General features: G+C 43.1%; 1 protein-coding gene across 1 annotated transcript; it reads right to left on the bottom strand.

Moving 5' to 3' along the window:
* Positions 1–15,688: 15,688 nt before the first annotated feature.
* On the bottom strand, positions 15,689–17,646 carry LOC311115162 (uncharacterized protein; the record flags this gene model as incomplete). The annotated part of the gene is made up of 4 exons (XM_084190366.1): positions 15,689–15,713; positions 15,967–16,855; positions 17,146–17,244; positions 17,439–17,646. The coding sequence occupies 4 exons, from the start codon at positions 17,644–17,646 to the stop codon at positions 15,689–15,691; spliced, it is 1,221 nt and encodes a 406-aa protein (XP_084046492.1).
* Between the last annotated feature and the right edge of the window lie 2,755 nt (positions 17,647–20,401).

Raw genomic sequence — 20,401 nt, 5'->3', positions numbered from 1 at the left:
CTTGTGGAACAGTGCCAGGAAAAAACAGAAAGCCTCGTCTTCGAGCATCCTCACAAAGCCCCCCGCCTCTCTGACAGTCGGGGCATCAAAGTTCCCAGAGTCTCTGATGGTCTGGAAACACGTTAGGAGGTCATCCCTGTACTCGTACACAGTGTTTACAGCGCGACTGTGGAAGTTCCACCGTGTTGTAGAGGCTCTGGGGAGTCTATGCGCAACCACTTCGTCAAGCACGGTGGTTCGCTTGGGAGACCTGGAGAAGAAAGCAGAAAATCCTGCAAGGTCGGAAAAGAAAGTGCCGATCCTGGGGATGCGTGAAGTAGCCTGCTGCATGATGAGGTTCAGCTGATGTGCATAGCAGTGGACGTAGTGCGCATTTTCGTACACATCCACTATTTTACGCTGCACTCCGCCGGTGGCTCCCCTCATCACACTTGCTCCGTCGTAAGCCTGGGCAATAAGTTTGGCCTTTTGTCCATGTGAGAGTATGGTGCTGAGCCTCTCCAGCAGCGCTGTAGCGATGGTGTCGGCGGTTGCGTTCTCGATCAAAATGAACTCGAAAAAACGCTCTTGGACGTTACTTTTAGCATCGATGTAGCGTATCACAAGCACCAACTGGCAGTGGGTGGAAACGTCAGTCGTCTCGTCAGCTTGAATGGCGATAAAATCAGCACTCTTTACTTCCTCCAGGATGTAATCCTTAAGCACTGACAGCATACAGTCCAACAGCTCGTTCTGTATCGTCTTTGACGTGCCCTTAAAAACGGTAGCTGTCTTCAGGTGCTCCTCCAGCACACTGTCGAGGGAGGCAACAAAATCCACTAAGCCCCGGAAAATGCCGGGGTTGTCCGAGGAGTCAGTCTCCTCGTGCCCACGCAAGGCCAACTCAAAAGCCCCACAGAACTTCACACAATCGATAATTTTGGATAGAATGTGCCTGTTTTTATCCACCTCCTCATTGTGTTTCCTCACCGCAATCCTGTGGCCGTCATCCAGCTGCGTAGCAATGTTCACCCTTCCTAATACAGCTAGCTTTACAGAGTTGTCCATGTGTGCCCTGGTGTTCTCATGTTTCTTTACCTTCTCTGACAGGTGCTTCATATCCCTCACTCCGGTACCTGTCCATGCTGAATCTGACCCCGTCGTTTTAAAAAGCAAGCACGGAAAGCAAAATAAAGCATTAGCATCAGTGCACCCAGCTAGCCAAGCCTTCCTGGTGTACCAGCTACGGGAGAAGCCGCGCATATACTGCTTCCCTTTCTCGCTAGCCTGCTGTCTGATTGAGAGGTCAGGTTGATCTGGGCCCAGCTCTTTCACCCGAACTTTCTCTGACAAAGTTCTCCTCTCAAACGGATCTTGGAGGAGAGATTTCACCGAGTTAGGGTTGGGTCTTGGAGGAGTAACGTTTGCGCTCGCCATTGTCGTCTAGTAAAAATGGCGCCACTGGAGCCCGGTCCTTATTTTATCAGGGGCGAGCTTGGGGCGATAAAATAATCGCCCTCCTTGGATTCGAATTAAAATCGCTGATTAGCTACATTTTATGTCATACATTCATATCTTAAATTAGCAATTGGCTTAACTGCTACGTAGACCCGCCTCCTCGGGGCACTTTCTGTATCGCCCAGAGCTGACGAGGCGTTTGACAGGCAGAGGAAAGGTTGCGATACTTGCGAATATGATTTTCTATCATATCTTACACATATTACTGTGTGCATTCCATATTTCAAACACACAAATATTGACATACTGATGTTTTTATTATTATTATTATTATTTTTATTTATTTTTTATTTTATTTTTTTAAATAATTTTATTTAAGGGGGCGGCGCCCTAGCGCCCTCTATCGGCCAGCCGCCACTGGTCATGACCTCTCGGTTGAAAATAAAATAACGTTCCATTTCACTTGTAAATAATGTTTAATAGCTGCAGTACAAGCACACTGTATCCCAACACGTTGCATTATGTTTTATGCTATATTAACTTTATTTTCTAATTGAACCACTTCTGGAATATTCCTTGCTGTAGTCGTGCCCTTATCTGGTCTTTGGCTGTGTGTATAATTGGCTACAATGTACAGAATTACATATAGAATTTAGAATTGATAGGATCACTGTGCTACAATGTAACAAAAGTTGTCAATACTGTAATATTCAAAGGTAAATTAATAACTATAGCTCATTTACTTGTCCTCCTGTCCACTGAGTGTAAGAGTGATTTTAATTCACCAGCCTAGCCATTCACCTATAGGCCTACAAGGCATGCACACTAAAACATTCACACAATGAAATATTTTCCTCAAAACATAATACATTTTTGCCATCTTGTTGCATGGATCAACATTTCATTATAATTCACATTTATCAAAGTTAAAAATTATAGTAGCCTAGGCTAAACATGACAGCACATCATATACAGGATAACAATATGATACATAATAACCAGAAAGAGATAGAAAAGGAGATATGAGTTTACTGAAGAGAAACAAACCTCCCCTGTACAGAATCTAAATATTTATCAAACAAACTATATATTCAACAAGTGCTTTTCAACTGGTTTCTCCTGGTACAGAGGCTGGAGCTGTACTGGTCTCTGTTGGTACATAGGATTTACCTATACTTCCCTATGAAGTAGACAGAGTATCTGAGCTACTCTCTATGGCTGTACATGCTGTATCTGAGCTGGTGTCTACTGGTCAAGAGGATTTACCTATACTTCTCTATGAAGTAGACAGAGTATCTGAGCTACTCTATATGGCTGTACATGCTGTATCTGAGCTAGTGTCTACTGGTCCAGAGGGTGCACCTGAACTGTATTTTACTGGAGTAGATAGTGTACCTACATGCTGTGGCTCTGAGACCAGCTGACAATCCTGGACTGCTTCTATCAGGAGTGTCTGGACTGTCTGACACTGAGCTAGTGGGTCTCCTCAGACCTGATAGGCCCAGTGGCGACCCATCACTCAGGGCAGGTGGGGCAGAGCCTGTTTTGGGCCCCACCCTTTTAGCTAAAAAATTAAAAATAAATGTTTATTTTTGGCATTAATACGTATCACATATGTTTTCAAACAATGTAAAAAAATAAAATAATACAAAATCATTGAGTTGATAAAGCCGCATACAAACATGGTCTCTTTTTTGCTTTCTTGAGTAAGGCCGCTCCAAAATGCAGGTGTTTCAGCCTAGCTCAGTGCTTTCTGTGGTGGGGCATTCAGCAGAAAATACGGAGCGTAGGGGTTGGTAATGTTCTCTAGTTGCGCCGTAATTGGCTCAGTGTTCTGTCACTCATGGGGACACTACGTCAGCGCAAAATCTAAGGGTAGAGCTAGAAAATTCAAGCCCCTTGGGTGCTGCCATACTTTTACATTAGAAGTGCCCATCCAAGAAGGCTTTAGGTCATTGGCCACAGAAAAATGACGTCAAATCACGTTATATCTACAGTAGCTTTCATTGGACTGATCATGTTAACATCATACTTTCAAAATCTTAGCTAGCAAGCTAGCAGTCATCATCATGAATCAAGTCGACAATCTACAGGCAAATCCTTTACAATCCTTGTCATATGAAGAGAAATAAAATTAATTATAAATAAAACGTATCGGTGCTCATCGGCCATTGGACATAAACATTACACAACAAGTTGGAAATCGCAAATTCAACAATGATTGGTTTGGAAGGAATCAGTGGCTAACTGCAAGCATTGCAAAGCAATCACTAGCCTGTAATTCAGTGGAGTGGGTGTGTGGTCCCAAGTCTGGGTTTAAGGGTCTCTTTTTCAAGCTTAAAAGGATAAACATTCAACATTAGCCATGCTGTCAATCCAGCATGATTTATGCCGATCTCAAAACAACTGGAAACTCAGAACTGGGAAATCTGACTTCAGTGAGTTCAAGACAACTGGAAACTTGGAAAAAAACAAGCTCCGACTGGGAAAACACGTTTTGAACGGTCATCCAACTCGGATTGCAAGTCGGCAACTCAGGACTCTTTCTAGAGCTCCGACCTGAAGATCACTGATTCAACCTTTTTTTTTTGTTTTACAAGTTCCCAGTTGACTTGAAAGCACCATAAATCCAGAGAATGCCAGACTTTGATGACAAAGTTTGAGGACCGCCTTGCCACCTTCCTGTTCAAGTGAGCAAAGCACAACAAGGCGAGTCCAAAAATGTATTGTATGCTGCTGCAGAAATTATGTAATATGCCAGGGAGATATGTATACTGTCTGTACCTAAGATAGTAATATTAAGTGTATATTGTGTAGTAAGCTGTTAGTAGCCCATGTGCCTCACTCTAATAATTTGGTCACTTTTCCCCTCATATTTTCACCTACTATTCTGACTTGGTAGTGCACATGTAGCCTATAGCCTGTTTTAGAGAAATGTAATCATCTAATATTGTAAGAGATGTCATTGTCTGCTTATATGCCCCTTTATTTATCCTACGGTTCTGACTTGGTGTACAGGGAGAACACTGTAAGAACGGCCCATGTTCTGAATTCTGTCGCTGTACATTTCAAAAGTGCTGAACAAATAGTTATATTGACTACGTCCGTCCTAGCTCGCTCATTGTCTTAATCGAAATTACGGATTGCCTCTTATCAGCTCTTCGTCCCCTTATGCCATAGTTTGTACATCTCAATTGTCATTAGAAACCACATTTGTTTAAGCAAGTCAACCATTTCAGCTATGTTTTTTTTTTAAGGCAGTAAATGAGGCTGAATGAACTGTTTCGCTGCCAGATAAGGCTCTGCTGATAGCCAGGTGTAGCAGTGGTAAAGTGTTAGGACTGCTGTTGGGACTCTGCTGTTGGGACAGCTTTATGTAAACTCTAACAGTTTGTGGGCACTGTCACCGTTATAGTGCAATGAATGTATTGTTTAGTGTTGTGTTGTGTAGAGGTTTTGCTGGCATGCATCTAAAAAATGTTTGCCCCACCAAGATTTACATGCTAAAATCGCCACTGGATAGGCCAGGTGTTCCTCCCTCTCGGTCTACCTGACCACTGCTCCTTTGGGTTTCCATTGTTTTCAAAATACTTCCTTGTTCTACACCCATCTGATAGCCATATGTGTATTACATACTGACCACACCGCTCGCGCGCATCTTCATTTTGCTCCACCCACACCAGGCCATCAGGACACGCAGCTTCAAATATCAAAACAAACTCTGAACCAACTGTATTCATTTGGGGACAGGTCGAAAAGCATTAAACATTTATGGCAATTTAGCTAGCTAGCTTGATGTTGCTAGCACATGTTTCATGGGATATAAACATTGGGTTGTTATCTTACCTGAAATGCACAAGGTCCTCTACTATGACAATTAATCCACAGATAAAAAGGTAAACCGAGTTTGTTTCTAGTAATCTCTCCTCCTTCAGGCTTCTTCTTCTTCTTCTTTGGACTTTATATGGTGGTTGGCAATCAACTTTAAGGTGCATTACCACCACCAACTGGACTGGTGTGTGGACCTCAGTTCATCTTTCAATCACCCACGTGGGTATATGCTCCTAAAAAACAATGAGGAGATGGGAAAGGCGGGACTTGCAGCGCGTCAAGCTTCACAAATAGAACCAAGTTCTATTTTAGCGCCTGGCTCCGCAGACGCTCGTTGACGCGCACTAGCGGTGTGGGTGCAATGATTTAATAACATGTAGGTGTGCATTTATTTTGCAACGTTCGCGCACGCGATGCGGGTGGTGTGGTCAGCATGTTATAGTTGATGGTTTTGGGGCAAGAGGTGGTGGGGTTTGTGGGTGTGTGGCGTTGTTTTAGGAGAAGTTGGGTCTTGACGTCTAGGAATTCAGGATGGAGGTGTTTGGGAGAAGTTAGGTTCTATCACCTCCTCTCTCTCTGGACGCTCCATCTTCATCCCTTCTCTGAGGGGTTGGTGGAGACCTCTGACCGTCAGTTTGGCTGTTGTGTGTGGCTCTGCTGGATTCCTCCTCTTGGTCCTCTGACCCTGACTCCACCTCAGAGTGTATGTCCTAGGAGAGACAGGTTAAAAAGTTCAGAGACAGGCTTGGCTATGATAGGGGCTGCAACCTTAAAGAAGAATGGGTCTAAACCATCTGACCCAGATGTTTTTTTTAGTGTCAAGTTTAAGGAGCTCCTTTAGCACCTCGGACTCCGTAACCGCCTGCAGGGAGAAACTGTATAGTGGGCAGGGGAAAAAGAGGGAGGAGCATCGGGGCTAGTCACATTAGAAGGACTGGGAGATTAGGAAATGTTGGACGGGCAAGGAGGCATGGCTAAGTCAAATAGGAATCCTGACTTAATGAAGTGGTGATTAAGGAGCTCAGCCATGTGCTCTTTGTCACTAACAACCACATCATCAACATTAAGGGACATTGGCAGCTGGAGGGTTTATTCTCCAGGTCTTTAACCGTTTTCCAGAACTTCTTGGGGTTAGACCCACAGAGAGAACTGCTCCTTAAAGTAACCAGCTTTAGCTTTCTGGATAGCCTGAGTGCACTTATTTCTCATTTGCCTGAACTGATCTGATTATCCTGATTCGCTTTATGAATTTACCTGTGGCCAGGCAGTCGTTTCTGTTGTAGATCTGTGTCTTCTCACTGACTGGGTTCCTGGCCTCACAGGTGTAGCTGCCTGACTCTGGAAATGTGATGTTGTAGTGCTGTCCAGTCTGGTCTTGACTCCACATCTCCCCCTGGTGGTCAGGCCAAGACCAGTGGTACTCCACTGATGGACCCTTAACACTGCAGCGAAGTGTTGCCATGCTACAGTTCAATTCACAGGTGACTTCAGGTTGTGATACTGGGTCTGTGGATGGAAATGGACGAGTATGTTATGCAACAGTAGATGGAAATTCAGGAATATTTCACACACACACACAAATGCACGCACACATACACTGCACCCACACGCACACATACACACACTTATTCTTTACAATGTGTTTGTTCTGAAATGTTCTCTCTCTGTTAACTTAGAGACAACTGTTGGATGGCTGGTTATACTAAATGTCTTGCACAATCATGGAAGTTTGAACTTTGGCATTATGTCCCCCCCAGTGGCGGCTCCTGAAAAAATTCTCAGGAGGGGCAATTTTTCTGATGATTTAGGTGACCTACACACGTGCACGAGTCCGTGCACGCGATTCCAGATATCTTTACCTCTGAATAAACTGCCTTTATTATACCATATCCACCCTGTCCAAAGTCTCTACTTGGTCTCAGTTCTCCAGTAAACTTGTGATTATCAACAGTACACAACGGTAACAAACAATTGGGGGAACTCACGGGGCAGATAGTAACCACTTAAAAGGAAGCGATTCCCAAACCTTCCATAACAAAGCCATCACCTACAGAGAGATGAACTTGGAGAAGAGTCCCCTAAGTAAGCTTGTCCTGGGCCTCTGTTCACAAACACAAACAGACCCCACACAGCCCCAGGACAACAACAACAACAACAACAACAACACAATTAGACCCAACCAAATCATGAGAAAACAAAAAGAGAATTACTTGACACATTGGAAAGAACAAACAAAAAAACAGAGCAAACTAGAATGCTATTTGGCCCTAAACAGAGAGTACACAGTGGCAGAATACCTGACCACTGTGACTGACCCAAACTTAATGAAAGCTTTGACTATGTACAGACTCAGTGACCATAGCCTTGCTATTGAGAAAGGCCGCCGTAGGCAGACCTGGCTCTCAAGAGAAGACAGGCTATGTGCACACTGCCCACAAAATGAGGTGGAAACTGAGCTGCACTTCCTAACCTCCTGCCAAATGTATGACCATATTAGAGACACATATTTCCCTCAGATTACAGCGATCCACAAAGAATTCGAAAACAAACCCAATTTTGATAAACTCCCTTATCTACTGGGTGAAAAACCACAGTGTGCCATCACAGCTGCAAGATTTGTGACCTGTTGCCACAAGAAAAGGGCAACCAGTGAAGAACAAACACCATTGTAAATACAACCCATATTTATGTTTATTTATTTTCCCATTTGTACTTTAACTATTTGCACATTGTAACAACACTGTATATATACATAATATGACATTTGAAATGTCTTTATTCTTTTGAAACTTCTGAGTGTAATGTTTACTGTTAATATTTATTGTTTATTTCACTTTTGTTTACTATCTACTTCCCTTGCTTTGGCAATGTTAACACACGTTTCCCATGCCAATAAAGCCCTTAAATTGAATTGAATTGATAGTAAGGTCGCAATGACACAGAAAGCAGTTCAATGTCGGGGTACAGAGTCGCTCTCTTACCAGGATCGCGGTCCGCTCTGACCAGGGTGAAGGTGGCCGGCTCCACTTCTCTGTCCGGGACTCATCCAGCCAAGTCTCCCAGCTGTATTGGGATTCAGCTGCCAGCAGCGTTTTCATTATTTAGTCCGTTCGTAGCGGGTATGTACACGATCAACAAGATCAGTCCAAAACCAACCACTGGAAATCCATGGTTGGCAGAATGTTTGTAAACTAAGTCTACAAATTAAAAACATAAAATAACGCCGCACTGCAGGTCGCAACAGAGACGCTTCTAGCCGCCATTGTCTTAGTTACGTTCAACGTTACGTCACGTATGACGAAAGCGCGTAAGTGCAAGCCCACAGACACCCATAGAGAATGTATTGAAAGCTTTGAAATGTGAAAAAAATAGATTTTACATGACAGGCTATGAGAGACTTCTGGGCGATTTTCAACTTGACTGAAATCGCCCCAAAAACGGGCGGGGCCATTTGAAGCACGACTTTAGCCTGATTTGACATTTAGTGGCTGGCAGATCAGACGTGAACACTGATAACTGCTGTTGCCGTGATATAATTGATTAGAAAAAAAATCCCTTCCTTTTCCCGTTTGGCAGTGCGTCGCCCATATCGCCCTATTGAACAAGCCGTCCCTGGTCCCCCCTCTCTCTCTCTACTCACAAACCTGCATAGTTCTCCCATCTGATATACGATTGCTATCATTCTGGCATTCTTATCACGGGGACTTTCTTTTTTTACATGTGCCTACGCCTCAGGCATTATTGAAAGTCAGGACATTCTTCACAAACGTTTTTTTTTTCATATTAACATTTGAAGTATGTATTATTTTTTATAGAGCAAAGTATCAGCCCTCACACCATGAAAAGGAGCAAGTAACCTCTTAATTAAATATTCTGTTCATAAAATGCACCTAAAAATACTAAATGTATGTTGGAATAAAAAATGTAGTGTATACTGTACCAACACAATGCATTATGTTGATACACTATAACACAGTGGTGGAAAAAGTACTTCCAGTGGTGGAAGTAGTACTTTAAAGTATTTTTACTTAAGTACTTTACACGACTGCTATAATAACTTTAATAACCATTTTTTACAAACTACTTGAAGAATCTCCTATTTTCAGCAACAATTTTCAACAAGTTTTTCTATGTTTTTAAATGGATCAACTTTTGATTATAATTCACATTATTCAAAGTTGAGAATTATATAAACATACCAGCACATTACATACAGAATATACAGTGGCTTGCGAAAGTATTCATCCCCCTTGGCATTTTTCCTATTTTGTTACCTTACAACCTGGAATTAAAATGGATTTTTTGGGGGGGTTTGTATCATTTGATTTACACAACATGCCTACCACTTTGAAGATGCAACATATTTTTCGGGGTGAAACAAACAAGAAATAAGACAAAAAAACAGAAAACTTGAGCGTGCATAACTATTCACCCCCCCAAAGTCAATACTTTGTAGAGCCACCTTTTGCAGCAACTACAGCTGCAAGTCTCTTGGGGTATGTCTTTATAAGCTTGGCACATCTAGCCAGTGGGATTTTTGCCCATTCTTCAAGGTAAAACTGCTCCAGCTCCTTCAAGTTGGATGGGTTCCGCTGGTGTACAGCAATCTTTAAGTCATACCACAGATTCTCAATTGGATTGAGGTCTGGGCTTTGACTAGGCCATTCCAAGACATTTAAATGTTTCCCCTTAAACCACTCAAGTGTTGCTTTAGCAGTATGCTTAGGGTCATTGTCCTGCTGGAAGGTGAACCTCCGTCCCAGTCTCAAATCTCTGGAAGACTGAAACAGGTTTCCCTCAAGAATTTCCCTGTATTTAGCGCCATCCATCATTCCTTCAATTCTGACCAGTTTCCCAGTCCCTGCCGATGAAAAACATCCCCACAGCATGATGCTGCCACCACCATGCTTCACTGTGGGGATGGTGTTCTCGGGGTGATGAGAGGTGTTGGGTTTGTGCCAGACATAGCGTTTTCCTTGATGGCCAAAAAGCTCAATTTTAGTCTCATCTGACCAGAGTACCTTCTTCCATATGTTTGGGGAGTCTCCCACATGCCTTTTGGCAAACACCAAACGTGTTTGCTTATTTTTTTCTTTAAGCAATGGCTTTTTTCTGGCCACTCTTCCATAAAGCCCAGCTCTGTGGAGTGTACGGCTTAAAGTGGTCCTATAGACAGATACTCCAATCTCCGCTGTGGAGCTTTGCAGCTCCTTCAGGGTTATCTTTGGTCTCTTTGTTGCCTCTCTGATTAATGCCCTCCTTGCCTGGTCCGTAGGTTTTGGTGGGCGGCCCTCTCTTGGCAGGTTTGTTGTGGTGCCATATTCTTTTCATTTTTTAATAATGGATTTATTGGTGCTCCGTGGGATGTTCAAAGTTTTAGATATTTTTTTATAACCCAACCCTGATCTGTACTTCTCCAACTTTGTCCCTAACCTGTTTGGAGAGCTCCTTAGTCTTCATGGTGCCGCTTGCTTGGTGGTGCCCCTTGCTTAGTGGTGTTGCAGACTCTGGGGCCTTTTAGAACAGGTGTATATATACTGAGATCATGTGACAGATCATGTGACACTTAGATTGCACACAGATGGACTTTATTTAACTAATTCTGTGACTTCCGAAGGTAATTGGTTGCACCAGATCTTATTTAGGGGTTTCATAGCAAAGGGGGTGAATGCATATGCACGCACCACTTTTCCGTTATTTATTTTTAGTAATTTTTTTTCATTTCACTTCACCAATTTGGACTATTTTGTGTATGTCCATTACATGAAATCCAAATAAAAATCCATTTAAATTACAGGTTGTAATGCTACAAAATAGGAAAAACGCCAAGGGGGATGAATACTTTTGCAAGGCACTGTAATTAAAAACATGGGCTTACCTTTGTAATGCTTCTTGATGAGCCAGACCATAACAACAACCACAACAGAAACCAACAACAAGACACCTGCACCAATACCAATGTAGATGTAGGGATTACCTAATACACATACAGACAGATACAAACAGGTCAGGTCACATGGTCAGTGGAAACTGAACAAAGGAATTCCTATTCCTTTATCAACAGCATCAAAATACTTGGACATGATTTAACCTTGACTTAGTATACCAACAGAATGGTATTGGCTTTACAAAACTCAAACCTTCTATATCTCGCCTATCTCTCTTGTTTACCTGTGGCAAGGCAGTCATTGCTGTTGTAGGTCTGTGTCTTCTCACTGACTGGGTTCCTTGCCTCACAGGTGTAGCTGTCTGACTCTGGGGATTTGATGTTGTAGTGCTGTCCAGTCTGCTCCTGGCTCCACATCTCAGCCTCGTGGTCAGGCCAAGACCAGCGGTACTCCACCGATGATGGACCCTTAACACTGCATGGTAGGGTTCAATTCACAGGGGACTTCAGGTTGTATTACTGGGTCTGTGGATGGAAATGGAGGAGTACGTTATGCAACCTTGGACGGAAAGTCAGGAATATTTCACACACACATACACACTTATTCTTTACAATGTGTTTGTGTTCTGAAATGTTCTCTCTCTGTTAGTTTGGTGACAGCTGTTGGATGGCTGGTTATACTAAATGTCTTGCACAATCATGGAAGTTTGAACTTTGACATTATGTCCCCCCTCTCTCTCTCTACTCACAAACCTGCATAGTTCTCCCATCTGATATACGAATGCTGTCATTCTGGCGTTCTTATCAGGGGGACTTTTGGAGAGAGCTGCATATAGGTTTTGTTTATAAGAAAAGTAAAAAGATAACCAGAAAAGAATGTATTTAAAAAGTGTGGACTAACCAAGGTTCTTGTTCAGCACTTCAACAGCACGTGACATAGTCATTGCCAAACTTTTTGTGTTTGAACCTTTTACATTTTTAACCTTTGCAAAATGAGTTACATCCCCGTCTTTAACTGGTACCTAAAGGAGGTCCCGATCCATCATTGGGTCACAAGTCCCGACCTTCCATTTAGGAAACAATGACTTTTACTCTCTGCTGAAAGGTCTGTATTTTCCCACCAATCATACCCTCTACCTCATACACCCCACTGAGCTGCTTGGTCAGCTGTCTGATTGTGATTTCTCATGTTGTGGTGTTCAAGGATGTCTTCCCTTCAAAATCACAAAATTCCCATATCCCAGCAGTGTCCCATTCCACCGCCTTCATGTTATCCTCTGGAACTCCACCAGGGATTCCAGGATTGATAACAACGTTCCTTTGTGATGACATAACGTGTTGGTGAAGCTGCAGCTGCTATGGGAAAAGAGCAGAGTTACACCCTTAGAAATATAATTATAATTACGGAAGGTAAACTTAAATTCTATGTATATGGTTGCATCATCGCTCTAAACTTGTCACAGCCAGGCCTTTAGTATTACCATCTTATCCTACCCAGTAATAGCCAAGTATACATTCAGTTGTGAAGTAGGCCTACCTTTCACCTTTAAAATACACAATGGCACAGTCAATATAGTTCCTATTTCCTTATAAGGCACACCCTTAACTCGGCCCAATAGTCTGTACCCTAACAAACATTCATGAAAAAAGGTTCAACTGTCGCCCGCTGGATGGCTGTGTCAAAATACCTGTTGTCAGTTTACACTAGACTGAAATCTCCTCTTTCACTTGAGTCCGTCTAGACTGTAACTATGAATACCTGGGGGAAATATATTCACTTACCAACAATTCATTATCTGCCACAAATGCAACAGAAGATGGGGACTAATACTATTACTGTTGGAATTGATCGTCCTTTGTCAGCCATCTTCAACAAGTGCGAACCATGAAGTGAAAGTGAAAGATGTATTTATTTTTTATATACATGTGCCTACACCTCAGGCATTATTGAAAGGGACAAAAGCAACTTTTTCTCACACGTTTTTTTTATATTAACATTTGAAATATGTATTATTTTTATAGAGAAAGGTATCAGCCCTCACACCATGTAAAGGAGCAAGTAACCTCGTAATGAAATATTTTGTCATAAAATGCACCTAAAAATACAAAATGTATGTTGGTATAAAAAATGTAGTGTATACTGTACCAACACAATGCATTATGTTGATAAGCTATAACACAGTGGTGGAAAAAGTACCCAATTGTCATACTTGAGTAAAAGTAAAGATACTTTAATAGAAAATGACTCAAGTAAAAGTCTAAAGGTATTTGGTTTTAAATATACTTTAAATAATTTCCTCTAAATACAAGAGAAACAAAGCATCCCCGTATAGAGCCTAACATTTTTGTTAAACAAACTATTTCAACAAGTGCTTTTCAGCTGGTTTCACCTGGTACAGAGGCTGTAGCTTTACTGGTATCTGTTGGTCCAGAGGATTTACCTATACTTCTCTATGAGGTAGACAGAGTATCTGAGCTACTCTATATGGCTGTACATGCTGTATCTGAGCTGGTGTCTACTGGTCCAGAGGATTTACCTATACTTCTCTATGAAGTAGACAGAGTATCTGAGCTACTCTATATGGCTGTACATGCTGTATCTGAGCTGGTGTCTACTGGTCCAGAGGATTTACAGTGGGGGAAAAAAGTATTTAGTCAGCCACCAATTGTGCAAGTTCTCCCACTTAAAAAGATGAGAGAGGCCTGTAATTTTCATCATAGGTACACGTCAACTATGACAGACAAATTGAGAAAAAAGAATCCAGAAAATCACATTGTAGGATTTTTTATGTATTTATTTGCAAATTATGGTGGAAAATAAGTATTTGGTCACCTACAAACAAGCAAGATTTCTGGCTCTCACAGACCTGTAACTTCTTCTTTAAGAGGATCCTCTGTCCTCCACTCGTTACCTGTATTAATGGCACCTGTTTGAACTTATCAGTATAAAAGACACCTGTCCACAACCTCAAACAGTCACACTCCAAACTCCACTATGGCCAAGACCAAAGAGCTATCAAAGGACACCAGAAACAAAATTGTAGACCTGCACCAGGCTGGGAAGACTGAATCTGCAATAGGTAAGCAGCTTGGTTTGAAGAAATCAACTGTGGGAGCAATTATTAGGAAATGGAAGACATACAAGACCACTGATAATCTCCCTCGATCTGGGGCTCCACGCAAGATCTCACCCCGTGGGGTCAAAATGATCACAAGAACGGTGAGCAAAAATCCCAGAACCACACGGGGGACCTAGTGAATGACCTGCAGAGAGCTGGGACCAAAGTAACAAAGCCTACCATCAGTAACACACTACGCCGCCAGGGACTCAAATCCTGCAGTGCCAGACGTGTCCCCCTGCTTAAGCCAGTACATGTCCAGGCCCGTCTGAAGTTTGCTAGAGTGCATTTGGATGATCCAGAAGAGGATTGGGAGAATGTCATATGGTCAGATGAAACCAAAATAGAACTTTTTGGTAAAAACTCAACTCGTCGTGTTTGGAGGACAAAGAATGCTGAGTTGCATCCAAAGAACACCATACCTACTGTGAAGCATGGGGGTGGAAACATCATGCTTTGGGGCTGTTTTTCTGCAAAGGGACCAGGACGACTGATCCGTGTAAAGGAAAGAATGAATGGGGCCATGTATCGTGAGATTTTGAGTGAAAACCTCCTTCCATCAGCAAGGGCATTGAAGATGAAACGTGGCTGGGTCTTTCAGCATGACAATGATCCCAAACACACCGCCCGGGCAACGAAGGAGTGGCTTCGTAAGAAGCATTTCAAGGTCCTGGAGTGGCCTAGCCAGTCTCCAGATCTCAACCCCATAGAAAATCTTTGGAGGGAGTTGAAAGTCTGTGTTGCCCAGCGACAGCCCCAAAACATCACTGCTCTAAAGGAGATCTGCATGGAGGAATGGGCCAAAATACCAGCAAGTGTGTGAAGACTTACAGAAAACGTTTGACCTGTGTCATTGCCAACAAAGGGTATATAACAAAGTATTGAGAAAGTTTTGTTATTGACCAAATACTTCTTTTCCACCATAATTTGCAAATAAATTCATTAAAAATCCTACATTGTGATTTGCTGGATTTTTTTTTCTCATTTTGTCTGTCATAGTTGACGTGTACCTATGATGAAAATTACAGGCCTCTCTCATCTTTTTAAGTGGGAGAATTTGCACAATTGGTGGCTGACTAAATACTTTTTTCCCCCACTGTACCTATACTTCTCTATGAAGTAGACAGGGTATCTGTGCTACTCTCTATGGCTGTACATGCTGTATCTGAACTGGTGTCTACTGGTCCGGAGGGTGCACCTAGATTGGACTTTCCTGGATTGGATAGAGTACCACTGCCCGCCTGTGGACTAAATGCTGTGGCTATAGGAACAGCTGACAATCCTGGACTGCTTCTGTCAGGAGTGTCTGTACTGTCTGACACTGAGCTAGTGGGTCTCCTCAGACCTGATAGGCCAGGTGTTCGTCCCTCTCTGTCTACCTGACCACTGCTCCTCTGGGTTTCCATCATTTTCACTACTCTTCCTTGTTCTCCACCCATCTGACAGCCATGAGAGCGTCTTATAGATGATGGTTTTGGGGCGAGAGGTGGTCGGGGGGCTTTGCGGGGGAGTGTTTGTTTGGGAGAAGTTGGGCTCTTTCCTTCCTCTCTCTTCCCTCCTTTCTGTGTCTCCTCTTCTTTCTTCCCTCTTTCTTCTCCTTCCCCTTCCTCCTGCTCTTCTTCATTCTCTTCAGTCTCTCTCTCCTTTCCTTCTCTTTCTCCTCCATCATCTCTCCTATCAGTCTCTTCTTGCCCCTCTCCCTCCTCTGTCACTAAATCATCTCCTACTACCTCCTCTTTCTCCTCATCTTCTCTCCTTTCTGTCTCTTCTTGCCCCTCTCCCTCCTCTGTCACTAAATCATCTCCTACTACCTCCTCTTTCTCCTCATCTTCTCTCCTTTCTGTCTCTTCTTGCCCCTCTCCCTCCCCTGTCACTAAATCATCTCCTACTACCTCCTCTTTCTCCTCATCTTCTCTGTCCTCTCTTGTCCCCGCCTCCTTTCCTCCGCTCTCCTCCCTTGTGTCTAAGACAAGGACTTTCTGGGACATAAGTTGTCCATCTCCCTCTCCGTCTCCCGCTCCCTCTCCCTCTCTCTCTGTGCCATAACCACCCATGCTTTGGTCAGGTCCTCCCCCATGATGCTCTCTGCTGTGCTGTGTCTCCAGAGTCTGTGGGTATGGTGAATTAAAGTTAAGGCTGCTCCGAGGTGGCTTCGAAGGAGCAGTTGGGCCAGAACCCTCCGTAACAGTCCCCAAGGTAACGTTCATGTTCTGCTTGGATTCTGCACTCTGCTCTTTTTCTTCCCTCTGTCTCTTTCCGGACTCCCAACCCAGAACCTGATTCTGGTTGTTCAGTTTGAAAGGGCTATTACTCTCAATAACATCTGTATCAGTGGATCCTGCCTTGTCCAGTAATGGCTTCTTTTCTCCTTTACCCTCTCCAGAGGTCTGGTTGATCCGATTGACCCTATCCTTTACACTTGTGAGTTCTTCATCTTGTAGTAGTTTATTCTCCTCTTCCACAATCTCTGCTTGGCTGATTGCCACCACCTTCTCTCGATCCTCTTCAAGATGGCTGCCATTCCCTGTGCTCTGCAAATCTAGACGACCGGGGATGTCATGACCGGATTGGAAGGTATCAGCTATGGTGTGACCAACGGAGCCGACAGATTTTGATTGATCCACAGAATTAGTTACAAAAACAAGGGAGGGGAAAGAAGGAAAGTCAATGGGTATGCAGGTATGGATCTACTAGAGGGCTTAGAAAGAAAGGGAAATGCAACTTCGGGGAAAGTGACAGATATTCTTCAGTCGATTATGAGTCTAAACCGAACACAATGAATCAACACAATGTCACCACAACTTCAAGGAGACTCATACTAAAGAACCTTGTCATAAGGTATTACTGTACTTAATTAAGACTGGGGCTTACCTTTGGAATGCTTCTTGATGAGCCAGACCACAACAACAACCACAACAGAAACCAACAACAAGACACCTGCACCAATACCAATGTAGATGTAGGGATTACCTAATACACATACAGACAGATATAAACAGGTCAGGTCACATGGTCAGTGGAAACTAAACAAAGGAATTCCTATTGCTTTATCAACAGCATCAAAATACTTGGACATTATTTAACCTTGACTTAGTATACCAACAGAATGGTATTGGCTTTACAAAACTCAAACCTTCTATATCTCGCCTATCTCTCTTGTTTACCTGTGGCAAGGCAGTCATTGCTGTTGTAGGTCTGTGTCTTCTCACTGACTGGGTTCCTGGCCTCACAGCTGTAGCTGTCTGACTCTGGGGATTTTATGTTGTAGTGCTGTCCAGTCTGCTCCTGGCTCCACATCTCCCCCTGGTGGTCAGGCCAAGACCAGCGGTACTCCACCAGCGGACCCTCAGCCCTGCAGTGAAGTGTTGCCATGGTACCGTTCAATTCACAGGTGACTTCAAGTTGTGATACTGGGTCTGTGGATGGAAATGGTGGAGTATGTTATGCAACAGTGGATGGATATTCAGGGATATTTCACACACACATGCACGCACACGCAGACACACTTATTCTTTACAATGTGTTTGTGTTCTAAACTGTTATCTCTCTGTTAGCTTAGTGACAGCTGTTGGATGGCTGGTGGTACTAAATGTAAATCCTGGAAGTTTGAACTTTGACATTATGTCATTAATGGAGGAGTACGTCACACAGAGGACACGTGGTGACACACACATAATAATAATAATAATAATAATAATAATAATAATAATATGCCATTTAGCAGACGCTTTTATCCGAATGCATACATATTTACGTATGGGTGGTCCCGGGGATTGAACCCACTACCCTGGCGTTACAAGCGCCATGCTCTACCAATTGAGCTACAGAGGACACTGTACACACACATACACACACTGTACACTGTACACACACAGACTGTACACAGGCTGCACACACATTGTACACGCACTGAACACACACTGTACACACACTGAACACACACTGCACACACACACTGCACACACACACACACAGTACACACACTGTACACACACTGTACACTGTACACACACAAACACTGCACACACACAGACTGTACACAGACTGCACACACATTGTACACGCACTGAACACACACTGTACACACACTGAACACACACTGAACACACACTGTACACACACACACTGTACACCCACACTGTACACACACAAACACTGCACACACACAGACTGTACACAGACTGCACACACATTGTACACGCACTGAACACACACTGTACACACACTGAACACACACTGTACACACACACACACACACTGTACACCCACACTGTACACACACAAACACTGCACACACACTGTACACACATCCTGCACACAGACTGTACACAGACTGCACACACATTGTACACACACTTCACACACTGAACACACACTGTACACACACACACACACACACACACACTCTCTCTCTCTCTCTTTACAATGTGTTTGTGTTCCCAGTTTCTTTCTCTGTAAACTTAGTGACAACTGTTGGACTGAAAGTCTTGCACAATCATGGAAATGTCAACAGTATTTCCTTTCTCTCTCTTTCTCTCTCAATTCAATTTAAGGGCTTTATTGGCATGGGAAACGTATGTTAACATTGCCCAAGCAAGTGAAGTAGATAATAAACGAAAGTGAAATAAACTATACAAATTAACAGTAAACATTACACTCATAAAAGTTCCAAAAGAATAAAGATCTCTCTCTCTCTCTCTCTCTCTCTCTCTCTCTCTCTATATATATATATATAAACCCGTATGGTTGGTTCTAGGCCAGGGCATCTGACGTGATTGCTATCACCCTGGCATTCTTATCATGGGGATTTTTGGAGAGCGCGGCATAGGTTTAGTTTATGTTTGAGAAATTAAATAAAAACAAACCAGAAACAAAATGTGTTTCAAAAGTGAGCAGCTGTTCAACAGTACTTATCATACTACAACAAGCCAGTGCATTATTTAGGAAACCCTGACTCACCAATCACTTCCACTCTCTGCTGAAATGTCTGTATTTTACCACTAATAAGACACTCTGCCTCATACACCCCACTGAGCTGCTTGGTCAGCTGTCTGATTGTGATTTCTCCAGTGGTGGTGTTCAAGGATGTCTTCCCTTTAAATTCCCGAAATGTCGTTATCACAGCAGTGGCCCATTCCACCGCCTTATTTTCACCATGTTTCCAGAGGATCTCCTGTAAAACTCCACCACGGATCCCAGGATTGATAATGACATTGCTGTTTGTGATAACATAACGGGTGGTGGAAGGTCCAGCTGCTATGGGATGAGAACAGAATTACACCACAGTTAACATGACATAGTCACATCGTCCTCATACGGTATAATAATGTGCTGAGTAATTGTAAGTTACAATGTTATTACCCTGTAACAGAACAGTCTTTCCCCTAGTTTATTTTCTAGACAGTGCACAAAGGCCCCCAAAGCAACACATGACACAAAATGCGGTAAAAGAAACACAAAATATTTTAGGGTGGGGAAACAGAAGGTGTGGGAAATAGACGGTAGGGTAAACTCTAGCTAGGCTAGTAACAGAAGGTGTGGGGAATAGACGGTAGGGTAAACTCTAGCTAGGCTAGTAACAGAAGGTGTGGGAAATAGACGGTAGGGTAAACTCTAGCTAGGCTAGTAACAGAAGGTGTGGGGAATAGACGGTAGGGTAAACTCTAGCTAGGCTAGTAACAGAAGGTGTGGGAAATAGACGGTAGGGTAAACTCTAGCTAGGCTAGTAACAGAAGGTGTGGGGAATAGACGGTAGGGTAAACTCTAGCTAGGCTAGTAACAGAAGGTGTGGGAAATAGACGGTAGGGTAAACTCTAGCTAGGCTAGTAACAGAAGGTGTGGGGAATAGACGGTAGGGTAAACTCTACCTAGGCTAGTAACAGAAGGTGTGGGGAATAGACGGTAGGGTAAACTCTAGCTAGGCTAGTAACAGAAGGTGTGGGGAATAGACGGTAGGGTAAACTAGCTAGGCTAGTAACAGAAGGTGTGGGGAATAGACTGTAGTTGGGCTAGTAATTAGTCTACATTCAGTTGAAGTATTCTGAATAACTTTTTATCTCAACAAAAGAAAATACATTCGTAAGCAAAAGTAATCGAAAAAGGCTAACAATACCAAATATATTCCAAG

The sequence above is a fragment of the Coregonus lavaretus genome (assembly GCF_964263955.1).
Source record: "Coregonus lavaretus genome assembly, contig: HAP1_SCAFFOLD_1228, whole genome shotgun sequence".
Classification (NCBI taxonomy): Eukaryota; Metazoa; Chordata; class Actinopteri; order Salmoniformes; family Salmonidae; genus Coregonus; species Coregonus lavaretus.
Note: the sequence above shows the minus strand (reverse complement) of the source record. Positions and strands in the feature narration are given on the sequence as shown.